Below are 14,182 nucleotides of genomic sequence, written 5' to 3' on the forward strand. Positions count from 1 at the left end.
AAAATATACAACAGGGAAAAGTAATTAAATCGTAATTAAGAGCAGGTCGCATACAAAAACAGAAATTAATTAATGATTTTCTTAAATTACAAAGATACATAAAGATAACATAAAACATTAGCAGTAGCGGAACTATGAAGGGCTAGAGGACGTTAAGATGCATCAATATTGGTCTTTGTTTATGAAAAAAAATCATTAATTTTGTTATTTTTTATTTTTTTATTTAAAAAAAGGTCTAGTTTGTAATTATAAATTTTAGTTGAAAAATAGATGAAACAAACAACCAATTACATAGGTTACATGTGTCGTGATTAATGTATCTTAACATCATGTTTGCAACAATCCCCATGACGTCTTTGACCTATTCATGCTTTATATATCAATGGGAAATTGCATACAATTACCTCTCTCTCTCTCTCTCTCTCTCTCTCTCTCTCTCTCTCTCTCTCTCTCTCTCTCTCTCTCTCTCTCTCTCTCTCTCTCTCTCTCTCTCTCTCTCTCTCTCTCTCTCTCTCTCTCTCTCTCTGGTGATATTGTTATTTAGAGCAAGATTGATTATCGGACATAACAAATGGAGTTGGGTAGTATTCTTAATTTCCTTGGCAACAAGACCATTTTAGTCACTGGTGCCACTGGTTTTCTTGCCAAAAGTATCTCTTCTATCTAATTTAAACTCTCGCTTATTTACTTCTAGAACTGTAATAATACATATATTATTACCAATTTACCATCAAGCTTTCACCCAAACGAACTATGCTTTTATTAGTTGATCACATGTTTTTTCAAAATATATTTGGAAATGTCAAAAATATTTAATTAACGTTAACTTGTATGTAGTATTTGTTGAGAAGATACTTAGGGTTCAACCAAACGTAAAGAAGTTATATCTTCTTGTAAGAGCTACTGACGCCAAATCCGCCATGCACCGCTTCAATACTCAGGTGTGTGTGTGTGTATATATATATATATACCGGGAAGGGTTATATGGAAAACAAAAAAAAACCCTAAAAATTATAAAAATACATAAAAATATACTTAGAAATCACAAATCTTTTTTTTTGACTTTATATATAAAAAATCACAACTTTTTTTATAAATTCATTGAAAAAAAATTAAAAAATCAATTTTTTATTATTTTTATTTTTTTATTTTTCTTTATTTTTTTGGTTTTTTTTTCAAAAAAAAATTCAACGAAATTATATAAAAAGTTGCGAATTTTAATACAATTTTGAACGAGTTGTATTTTTATCCGACACTTTTCCTTTTTTTTAAATTGTTTGTATCTATTGACTCGTTATCAATAATATCTAGGTGGTGGAAAAGGATTTATTTAAAATCTTGAAAGAGAAATATGGCACAAATCTACAATCATTCTTGTCTGAAAAAGTTACACCTGTTGCCGGAGACATTACTTATGAAAATTTGGGTATAAAAGACTATAATTTAATCGAAGAGATGTGGAAAAACATTGATATCGTTGTCAATGTAGCCGCCACCACCAACTTTGATGAAAGGTATAACTACATAAGGCTAGAGTGAGTGGTAACCCTCCTAGCATCTTGTCACATCATTTTTTTGAATGTCGTTTTATTTTTTTTTATCTTAGTATCTAATTTTTAGCATGTCATAAGGAGTGGTAACACTCGTAACACTTTTTTTTTTCAAATTTAAAAAATAACATTGAAACCTTGGAATTTCAAATGGGCCCTCATTTCCCAAATATCATAAAGAAGATAAAATTTCATAAATATTCATATCAAAATCTTTCCGTTGGAGATCCATGGGCAAGTTGGTAATTTTAACTTGTAAAACCTATACACAATATACATAATTTGCACACACAATATGCATACAACTAGCAAAATTTGGGCTTTTTTTCTTTCTCTTTTGTTTGTGGGGCAAGTAAGCTCATAACAAGGCCTACTTCTCAAACCATCTCAGAAAAAAGATGAGAAACAACAAGCAATCGAAAATTGAATGGATGAAAAAAAAATAGAGAAATTAAGAAAGGAATTAGAGGAAGAAGGAGTTTTTTTTGCTTTTTCCGGTTGAAGAAGAAGAGCGAGTTTCAATGGGTTAATGTTGAAACAAGAAATCAAAAGATTAAAAGGGGGTTTTTTGAGTTTCAGTGGGTTTAATGTCGAAAGAAGATGAAGAGATGTCTAAATATGCTCTTTCAACTTTTAAGGGGAAAGAGGAAGAAATAGAGAAGAAAAAACTTGAGGTTAAAGAAAAAGTTCAGACTATTGAAGAAGAAACCAAACGTTTGGACCAATTACCTTCTCCCTTTCTTTTCTGTCTCATCTCGCCAAAGCCTTAATGACTGGAGCATAGCGAGCCCCCTACCGAGCGTTAGGGGGCGGTGTTCTCCTTGTCTTAGCCTACTTAACGACCGGCTTTAACACCTCCACTCCGTTCACCCTAATGGTTAACTATCAAACATTTTTAATGCGTGTTTGGTAGCGGACATTTGAGCTTCCATCTTTTAGATTAAAATATGAAATTTTTTAATTTAAACAAAAAAAATTTGTTTGGAAGTACAAGTTTTTAACTTTTAATTTAAACAAAAAATTTTAAATCTAAAAGGTACTTCATGTAGTGTTTAAGAAAAAACATTAAGTCTTTTTAATCAATTTTCAGAATTGCCGATAATAAGATTAATTAACAAAATCTCTTAAATTGTCATTTTATCGTTACAACATTAACCCCCTGTGGCGACGACAATTTCTAACCTTGTATCGACGACATGTTGTCGACACAGAGTCGCTGACATAGTGTAGGTCAAAAATGACGTCGGTGTCGTCCGGAATATTTTCGTCTGGAATCTTTTTCGGAAAATAATAAAGTTTTATTAATTATCTGTGGTGACGACTTGGCGTCGGGATAGGTGTCACCTATAGCAACGACACGTTGACAGTATAGATACCACCTATAGCGATAACTTGTCGTCGCCACAGGGTGTTAAAATTACAGTTTATAAATTAAGCCATAGTCACCTAGCTATTATATACAATAAATCTCTAAAATATATATTTTAGGTATATCACAAATAACAATCATAACTAAGGATTCTACTGATTTATTACAGATATGACATTGCCTTATCTTTGAATACGTTCGGAGCTAAAAATGTTTTAAATTTTGCTGCCAAATGCATCAAAATAAAGTTGCTTCTCCATGTATCCACTGGTACGTTAGTATATATTTACACATTTATAATCTGTAATATTGTTATTGTATCTTATGTTTTTAATCCATGTTTCAAAGCACTATTGCTATATTTTTGGGTTAAAAAAAACAAATATAATACAACATGTTTCTAACACTGCCTTGATGTTATTGAATTAAAATATATGTGCATTCAGCTTATGTCTCCGGCGAGAAACCAGGGCTTATACTAGAAACGCCATATCGTCTTGGTGATGCACTTAATGGTGCAGATAGACCAGACATCAACACAGAAGAGAAAATCATTAAAGACAAATTAAAAGAACTCAATTATGATAAAACAGCTACCGATAAATCTATTACATTGGCCATGAAGGATTTTGGTATTCAAAGGTAAAAAAAAAAAAAAAAAAAAAAAAAAAGCGATCTTTCTTTTTCCTCTCATTTTTATACATTCTTATTTCTAGTTTTTGCGTTATAATTGTATTTAGTTTATAAATGTTCTTTTTCTTTTTTTAATTTGATCATAGGGCAAACAAATTTGGTTGGCCAAATACGTATGTTTTTACGAAGGCATTGGGAGAAATGGTTCTTGGGCATTTGAAAGGAGATATGCCTTTGGTCATTCTTCGCCCAACCATCATCACTAGCACATATAAAGAACCCTTTCCTGGTTGGATGGAAGGCTTAAGGTAATCGGTAATTCTTCCGTTTTGTAACAAAATTCTAAAATTTCTTATGAAATCAGTTAAAAAGATATTTTTATTTGAAAACTATATAGGACTGTCGATAGCTTGATAGCTAGTTATGGCAAGGGTAAGTTAGCATGTTTCCTCGGTGATCCCGAATCCATTCTTGATGTGGTATGTTCTTTTTAAACAATTTCGATTCATAGTTAGAAATACAGTGTAAACCGCTACACAAGTTTCAATGCATATGATTCCATAATATATTGATTGATAGGTTCCCGGAGATATGGTAGTGAATGTTATGATTGCCGCAATAACAGCTCATGCAAACCAGCCTTATGAAACAATATACCATGTTGGATCTTCAACATCAAATCCTTTGAAGTACAAAGAAATTCAAAAAAATGCATATAACTATTTTTCAAAACATCCATGGATTAACAAAGATGGGAAGTTGGTAATAGTTCCTCAGGTTAAGGTGTTGAATTCCATGTCAAGCTTTAATAGATACTTTAATCTCCATTATGTGCTTCCCCTACAGGTTCATTATTATTAATTATTCCTATCCCCCTTCCTCTTATTCATGTCTACTTAATAACTTTGTTCTTCGTTTTCAGGCTTTTCAAGTCATGAATATGGCATTATGCCATGCTTTCAATGGAACGTATGAAAACCTTAAGCGAAAGATCAACCTAGTGCTAAGGTTGGCAGAGTTGTACACACCCTATGTTTTCTCAAAAAGCTTGTAAGTTGGTTTAAAAGTCCATGACTATTTTTACTTTGACCTACAAACTATATATATATATATATATATATATATATATATATATATATATATATATATATATATATATATATATATATGTTCTCTTCTCCTTCATTTGGACACATGTCATTTTCTAGAATTTTTGAAATTTCTATTTTCCACTTGTCATTTTATTGTATTTTTCATTTTATTAAATTCAAATTCAACATTTAATATGTAAGGTATTTATTAGAAATAGTTTATATATGTAATGTATTCAATACATTAAAGTTTCATTAATTTTAATAATTCAAAAAATTTCTTATTTTTCTTATAAATTCAAACTTTTCAAATTGTTAAAATTTCATATATATTTTTTTAAATAAACCCATGTAATACATGGGTCTCACACCTAGTGTGTATATATATATATATATATATATATATATATATATATATATATCAACCTTGTTATCTATCTAATCTTCAAAAACTACGTCGTTTTTATTTAAATTGTATCTATTCATCTCTAATTTTGGTATATTCGGTCGTTTTTATTTAAATTGTATCTATTCATCTCTAATTTTGGTATATTCGGTTCAAAATCTGGATTTCCTCCAAAATTTAAGGTATATGTTTGTTTTACCTTTAAGATTCCGTCATGTTCTAAATTTTAAGAGACATAAATAAATAAATAAGTTTAAAAATATAAGTTCTTTAAGAAAAGGCATAGAAAAAAAGAAATTAAATATTTTTCTATATTTTATACTTACTTATCATCTTACCATATGAAATGTCGACATGTGTCACATTTAATGACATATTTAATCAAATTGATAATATTTTAATCCACTTGTCACCATTTAATGTGGGTAGGAGGATAGTAGAAAGAACATGTAGGATGATATTTAATTTCTCGTAGAAAAAGTATTTAATAAAAATTTGGTTCATAAATCGTACGATTCATTTCAAGTTTTTGTTTACATAACTATTTTAATTTCATTGAATTGATTATGATTAACTTAAATATTGAGTATATTGATTTGAATGTAAGAAGACTACGATTAATACGATTCATTGAAAAGAAACTAATTATGTATAAGACGAATATATATATATATATATATATATATATATATATATATATATATATATATATATGTATATATATATATATATATATATATATACTAGTTTATAATCCGTGGGAACCACGGTTACAAAATTAATTAAACTTTTATAGTAAAAACTAAAAATTATTAATCATATATTTTAAATAAATTATTAATTAAAAGATTATTTAGTTATATAAAATTATAATCATTGATTTAAATAAATATATGAAATTATATCATTTTATAATTTATATTAATTTTATTTTAATTTTTATTCTAATGTTATTAATTTAATGTAATTAAAGTGAGATTTTTAAAATTTGAAATTTGAAATGAATAATCAATAGATTGACAAGTGGCATGCATTAATTAGGAGACATAATAAGGTGACACATGATAAAATAATAATAAAATATGCATTAATTACGAGCCCTACTAAGATAACACATGTCAAAAGGAGAATAAAATTATTATTTTATAAGAATAGGAAGATATATATATATATATATATATATATATATATATATATATATATATATATATATATATATATATATAGAGAGAGAGAGAGAGAGACAGAGAGAGAGAGAGGTTCAATAGAAATTCATTATTAATTAAGGAAACAATGAAAACGTCGGAATTTAAAGTAGTTAATGAATTATAACAAAATTCATTTCTTTTTTTAGTTTATTTTTTCGCCATGATTTTTATCGAAAAAGAAAAACGAATATACCGTCGTTGATATTTTTTGTCCTATTTCCATATAGATCCATATTAATATATAAAAAATAAACTTTTTTTCGTAAAAAAAAAACTCATTTCATTTTCTTTGTTTTTTGAAAAGTTAAGGTCTATTTTTTTTTCAAAAAAATTAATAAATATATCAAAATTCATATTTGTATTGTACTCTTTAAACATAGATTCATAATAATGTTTAAAAAAAATCAAAATTTCAGTTCGATTCACATTGTGAATCTGCTCAGATTCACATTAATCAGATTTACAGTGTGAATAATAATAAATCAGATTCACATTGTAAATCCTAAATACTAAATTATATATACAGTTCAGATTCACAATGTGAATAAATTCATTTGTTAATTTATAAAACTAATTTACAAGTAATTAAAACGTTAAAATATTACTAAAGTAAATAGAAATATATTTCGATTCATATGTAAATTTTACTTAATTTGTGATTAATTAAAGAGATGAAATAGTAAATTAGATTCACATTTTAAATGTAAAAATTAAAATATTTACACTTTAGATTTACAGTGTGAATTTTTAATCAATGATTAACTTTTTTTTAATTAATGATAATTTTTATTAATAGAGGACAAATATTTAGATTTTTGGTAAAATTGGTTTTTTCTTTATAAAAATAAACTTAAATATTAAAAAAAAAAGCAACAAAACGAAATTAGTTTTTTTGCGAAAAAAAAAGTTTGTTTTTTATATATCAAATGGATCCCTATGGAAAGATGATGAAAAATCGTAAACAACGATATATTCAATTTTTTCGATAAAAAACGTGGCTTAAAAAAAATTAACGAAAAAAAATGTGAGTTTTTTTTTGGTAAAGAAGTGAGTCTTATGTTATAAATCGGTGTATGTGCGTCAAATATACAAATATACATTCATATCTTTAGCCGTTGATCATTATGATTGTCGATGCTCATGATTAGTTCCTTGGTTCCTTGTTAATAATGTTTCTCTATTGAACCTCACATTGTATATAACAAGTGTATATCTATTTCTTTGACCGTCGATCATTACGATTGTCAATGCTCAGGATTGGTTCATTGGTTCCTTGTTAATAATGTTTGTCTATTGAACCTCACCATATATATATATATATATATATATATATATATATATATATATATATATATATATATATATATATTATTTTATTTTATTTTATTTTATTTTTTGTCGGAGACCTTAAATTGTAAATTCGTTAAATATTAAAAAATTAAATATGACTAATATGATAATAAAGTTAGTAAATAAAACTACTATCATAATAAAATAATATACTATGGTTAATATTACACTAATCATTCCTCAAAAAGGTTTATGTTGACATAAAATTTTTTCAAAATGTTAAAAACCCACCGACTTCTAAAGCTCCACTCATTGTCTAGACAGTGATCAATCATTAAACGTCTTTTAGTTGGTCGGATAGAACCTAGCGACTAATTGGGAGCTTGGGCTTAGTTTAGATTTTTACAACATTGATATATATATATATATATATATATATATATATATATATATATATATATATATATATATATATATATATTGGCAAGTTTAGAATAGAAAACAACATGGTTCATTAATTTTTCTATATATATTTTTCTGTACAAATTCAAAATAATTTATAGATAAGATAGGTCCTAAATTTTATTTAAGGTAGATCCCTAAAAAATTTACAAAGTAATTTTAGATAAATGAAAAAAATTAGGTGGGTCCTAGGACCCACCTTCCTTATATCTAGCCTTGCCACTATATATCATACATACTTATAAAGCTAGCATTTTTTTCTTGAATCTCATGCATTTGAAACCCCCTTTTTTAACTTCCTTTCACCACATTCATTTGAAACTCTCATGACTTTTCAATTTCTTTATAATAATATTATAAATAAGTTAAATAATGTTCTATAAACAAGAAAAGGTGTTTTATTACAATGTCTTCATCCCACATCGATGGTGAGAGTAAACAAGAGAATGTTTCATCTTCTATAAATAGAAAAGGTTGTGAAATGTTTCAAAGGGACCAAACCATGAGAACTTCCTCATGCCTACCTTTGTAGGATTTTGAAGGTATTATTTGGTGAGATTGTCTATATTGGCAAGTGTCCAGTTAACTTTTAGAATTCCAAAAATGGTTTTGAACCGAATTTTTTCAGGTTTAAACCGTGTTTCAGTTAGAAAAAAATTATATAGTTGGGTATATTGAGTTGAACCGGAGCTGGATCAATTTGGACCGATAAATTAATCATTTTCCTTTCACAACAAACATTTGAAACTCCCATGATTTTTCAAATTATTTATAATAATATTATAAATAAGTTACATAATTTTATATAAATATAAAAAAGCATCTACCTAAACCTAAAATTATAACTGTTTTTAAAAATCACTTTGATTCAAAAGCACGAAATATATACAAACCGGGTTTCACTAGAAAAAAAAAATATGTAGTTTGCTATATTTAGTTGAATCGGTCCGAGTTTACTCTATTTGGACCATAAAAAAAGCATTTTCCTTTCACTACATACATTTGAAACTCCCATGATTTTTCAAATTGTTTCCAATGATATTTTAAAAAAGTTACATAATGTTATATAAATATAAAAAAAACATCTACCTAAACATAAAATTATAATTGTTTGAAAATTCGATTTGATCAAAAGCACGAAATATATACGCAGATTATATTTTATAAATGAATTCTTTTTATAATGAACTTTTGAATCTTGAAAATACATATAAACAAACTTTCTATATTAAGTACCTAACTGAATTTATGATTTTAGAATTGAACAAAAAGTTATTCAATAAAAACTTACTTTTTTGGATAACAACTTACGAGATTATAGAAAAATGTAACTATTAAACAAGAGAAAGGGTGTTTTACTAAGTAAGTTGAATAATGTTTTATAAACAAGAAAGCGTGTTTTATTACAATGTCTCCATCCCACATCGATGGTGAGAGTAAACAAGAGAACGTTTCCTCTTCTATAAATAGGAAAGGTTGTGAAATGTTCAAAGGGACCAAACCATGAGAACTTCCTTATGCCTACCTTTTTAGGATGTTGAGGGTATTCTTTGCTGAGATTGTCTTTATTGGCAACTGTCCATTTAAGTTTTAGAATCCCGAAAATGGTTTTGAACAAGATTTTTTTAGGTTCAAACAGAGTTTCAGTTGAAAAACTGTTATGTAGTTTGGTATATTGAGTTGAATCGGTCTGAGTTTGATCAATTTGGACCGATAAAGGAAGCATTTTCCTTTCAGCACATACATTTGAAACTCCCATGATTTTTCAAATTGTTTCTAATAATATTATAAATAACTTACGTAAACATAAAATTATAATTGTTTGAAGAATAAATTTGATTCAAAAACACAAAATATATACAAACCGGGTTTCAATAGAAAAAACGTTATGTAGTCTGGTATATTAAGCTGAATCGGTCCGAGTTTGATCAATTTGGACCGATAAATGAAGCATTTTCCTTTCACCACATACATTTGAAACTCTCATGATTATTCAGTTTATAATAATATTATAAGTTACACAATGTTATATAAATATAAAAAAATCTACCTAAACATAAAATTATAATTGTTTGAAAAATCACTTTGATTCAAAAGCACGAAATATATACTCGATTATATTTTATAAATGAATTCATTTTATAATGACATTTTGAATCATGAAAATACATATAAACAAACTTTCTATATTAAGTACCTAACTGAATTTATGATTTTAGGATTTAACAAAAAGTTATTCAATAAAAACGTAATTTTTTTATAGCAACTTACGAGATTACTGAAAAATGGAACTATTGAACAATAAATTTTCTGGATAACGTTTTATTTTATTATTTAATATTTTACTTAACAAAATGAAATTATTGGCAAATAAAGAAATGAGTTTAATTAAAATGTCTTCATCCCACATTGATCGTGAGAGTAAACAAGAGAATGTATTCTCCTCTATAAATATGAAAGGTTGTGAAATATTTCAAAGGGACTAAGCCATGAGATCTTCCTTGCATCTAACTTTGTAGGACGTTGAGTGTATTATTTGGTGAGATTGTCTTTGTCGATAAGTGACCAACTATATAGGGAAATGTTATTTGGAAAACAAAAAAACCCTAAAAAAACCCCAAAAATCATAAAAATGCATAAAAAAAATACCTAGAGATCACAAAATTTTTTTTTGACATTTTTTATGAAAAAATCGCAGGTTTTTAAAGAAATTCGCTGAAAAAAATTTGAAAAAAAAACTTTTTTTTTATTAAAAAAAAATTGATTTTTTATTTTTTTTTTCAGCGAATTTTAATAAAAAGCTGCGATTTTTTATAAAAAAAATTCAAAAAAAAGTTTTGTGATCTCTAAGTATTTTTTATGCATTTTTATGATTTTTAGGGTTTTTTTGTTTTCCATAGAACCTAAACCTATATATATATATATATATATATATATATATATATATATATATATATATATATCATTAGAAAGGTATTGACGATGCGGTTGTTATAAGACTAGTTTATATATATATATATATATATATATATATATATATATATATATATATATATATATATATATATATATATATACTAAAATGCATTTAATTATTCTTTTATTTCTTCCAAAATACATATCATTTACTTTCTAACTAGCACTTTCACCTACCTAATTAATGTCATATTGATCTTTGTATTTTTTTTTACAGCTACGATGATATTAACACTCAAAAACTGCATCAATTGGTTAGGGAAAATAAGGTGGAAGCCAATATCTTCTATTTCGATCCAAAGACAATTGACTGGGACGATTATTTTATGAATATACACATTCCCGGAGCAGTAAAACACGTGTTTAAATGAACGTAGAGCTCGTATTGAGAGTCATTTGATATATATTATCGTATTATTTGAAAGCAAACAAATGTTGTTATTTTCTGTTAAAATAAAAATACAATATTTTATGTTAACAATAAAAATATGTGCTTGTTTTATAATGGCGAATATGTTATTTTTGGGTATCTTTTTCAATTAACAGTTACCCCCTTTAATTCATAATTAATTATAACTATAATTCGTAGTAGAAACTAATATTAAGTTATATCTTATTGTTCATAAGGTAATTGGAAACTTGGAACACGCTAATTTGCTATTAATTTTAGAAAAAAAAAATTAAATTAAAATGACACAACAAATAACAATTTTATGTAATTGCAATAGTATGGTATCACTATATCTGAAGTGTCATATTGTGATCTTCCATCAGACCATTAAGATATTTAACTTCAATTTTATAACTTTATCATATAATTTTTTTATATAAATAAATAAAGGATTATGATAATGTATTAATTTCTTCTTTTTTTTTTTCTTTTTAGATTAAGAACACATATACATGATTCATACCTTATTTTACACGTACATGTATATGCCATTGCTTATTTCTTTTGTTTTACTCTTTTGCACATTGTACACATGTCATTTGTCTAATGGATCAAGTAGTGTCTGAAGTGCATGTCGTGCTTCAATGAAAGAGCAATATCTCAAATATATTTTTCTTGCAGCCTTAAACTATTGGCACTGTGTAAACAAATTGCAAAGTGCAATGTTATTTCCCATTGTACTTCAAAAACTAATTGCGCATGCAGCATTGTACTTCCAACTTGTTTCTTATAAGGACATTATACTTCAGGACATTATACTTCGAAATAAAGTGAATACAAAGAACATTCACAGATCCAAATCACACTTTCTTTCAACCGAATAGGCTTCTTTTAATGCTTGCATAATAACCCTTGTGAGCACTATAAATAATGGCACCTGGTAGGCTAGTATATTCCCCTGTAAAGTCTGATATGGTCTGCCTTAATCTATGTTTTTTAGGTTGTGAATTTGTCTCACTAAAGAAGAAAGGTTTCCTAGTTAGCTGCATAGAGAAAAGAAAGCCATCAAAATTGTTAAATATCAAAAGACGAAGGGATAAAAATGACATTTACCATTATATCTAGAGTTACAATGCCATCATCTCGATATGTTGCCTTCAGATCCATGATGTCAGACCACTAATTCCCTCTAATACCAAGAGTCAAATTACTATAATGCCTTCTAATACCAAGAGTCGTAATGTGAAATCCAAATTATAACTTTTTATATAGGAGTGTGAAGTATTTTGATTTTTGGGAGCATCAATGGTAAATTTTTGAGTTTTGACAGCAGCAATTTTAAATTTATAAGCACAAATTTATTTAAAAAAAACTATATGTCAGGATAATATTGAAAAAGTGTTATTTATTTGTTGGATTTGATTATAATCATTAATGGTACTAAAGTAAAAATGTTTTATTAAAGTAAACCTCACTTGCTTCGTAGGAGAATGAAATGTTGGTGATTTAATCTCTTGATAACCGAAACTATCTCACTTATATTTCCTTCCTATCTGCCTCTTTTTGCGCCTTCAAGTTGTGTTTGTCTTAGTTACATTTCTGTTTGCATCTTTTCATTCCTTTGGACTTGTTCATGCAACTCCCGCACCTAAAATAGTAAGACAAACATATATGATTAGTAAATATGCTTTATTTTTACCACATATAATAACATTCTTATGATTCCTTACCCATAACAGCATCTACTATTCTACTTACAGATCATTGCCTATATTGGTATCAAAATGCAAGTGAGTTGCTATTATAGTTGAAAAAAAAAATAAAGTACATTGCTATAATGGGTAGAAAACAAAGTACGTTTTTATAGAACGAATAAATGATTGTTATAATAAACAAATAAATGAAAGGTACGTTGTTCTTTCTTGCATTCAACTCATTAAAGTAGGACTAAAGTCAAGACAAACCACTTAATCATCATCTTAACTCTCATATGCTGCAAGTAAGCTCTTAATTGGGTTCTTATCTTCTTCTGCATTAATTTGTTGCTTCTTAGGCTTCACTTCCACAACTTCATTCAATAAATCTTTTTGTCTAGCAACCACAGGTAGGGTTGTCAACCCGTATAGATTTATACATAACTTCCTCGCTCGCACGGGATTAATGGTTATATGTAGAGGACTTTACTAAGTTTTTATTCTTAGTTGAACAAAAAACAGGTTTTAACCAACGTAAAACCAACAATACCAAATACATAAACAAACTAAATAGATGTATTTATGTAATTGAATATAATGATAATAACAACTATTTAACAATTATAGTTATAAAGCTGTAATTAACATTTATTATTTATAACTATAATAAAGATAATATTTAATGTTATTTTGACATCCAATATATATAAGGTTTGAACAAAACTAATGTGTTATTATTTTAATAACTAGTTTCTCTCAACAAATATATAATAATTTATATAAAAACATTTAAATAATAAATCAAACGTTTATATAAAAACTTAACAAGTATTTTGCACATATTCTCCCCTAAAAGAATTAAAGAGTTTAAAATGAGGTCGCAAACTCACTTCTGTAGCGTGCGTTGAACCATTGGTGCATTTGTTTCAGAAACCAGATTCAGACTACAAATCGGGATTTCACAAACGACACTTTATTTTTCACAAAACGAAACTTGAGGGTTGTATATTGGGCAAAAGCAAGTCAGAAAAACTACTTGAAATCGCCAGAAAGCTGTCCGGAGGCTTGCTAGAGAATTCCCAAAAAATTCTATCATTTGAACAAAAAGATGG

General features: G+C 27.0%; 1 protein-coding gene across 1 annotated transcript; it reads left to right on the top strand.

The window, feature by feature from the left end:
- The first annotated feature begins 499 nt into the window (after positions 1-499).
- Positions 500-11,489, top strand: LOC145156903 (fatty acyl-CoA reductase 3-like). The gene is made up of 10 exons (XM_079076119.1): positions 500-650; positions 838-941; positions 1,312-1,514; positions 3,089-3,189; positions 3,366-3,561; positions 3,699-3,860; positions 3,950-4,031; positions 4,132-4,398; positions 4,475-4,602; positions 11,203-11,489. Exons 1-10 carry the CDS (start codon positions 572-574, stop codon positions 11,354-11,356), a joined length of 1,476 nt encoding a protein of 491 aa, XP_078932245.1. The 5' UTR covers positions 500-571; the 3' UTR covers positions 11,357-11,489.
- Positions 11,490-14,182: the final 2,693 nt, after the last annotated feature.

The sequence above is a fragment of the Lactuca virosa genome, chromosome 2 (assembly GCF_052849685.1).
Source record: "Lactuca virosa cultivar CGN04683 chromosome 2, Lactuca_virosa_CGN04683_v6, whole genome shotgun sequence".
NCBI lineage: Eukaryota > Viridiplantae > Streptophyta > Magnoliopsida > Asterales > Asteraceae > Lactuca > Lactuca virosa.

Coding starts and splice junctions, on each gene's coding strand:
- LOC145156903 (XM_079076119.1), top strand. CDS start 572: ATGGAGTTGGGTAGTATTCTTAATTTCCTTGGCAACAAGACCATTTTA. Junction 3,190..3,365: donor GCTTCTCCATGTATCCACTG/GTACGTTAGTAT, acceptor ATGTGCATTCAG/CTTATGTCTCCGGCGAGAAA. Junction 4,399..4,474: donor ATTATGTGCTTCCCCTACAG/GTTCATTATTAT, acceptor CTTCGTTTTCAG/GCTTTTCAAGTCATGAATAT.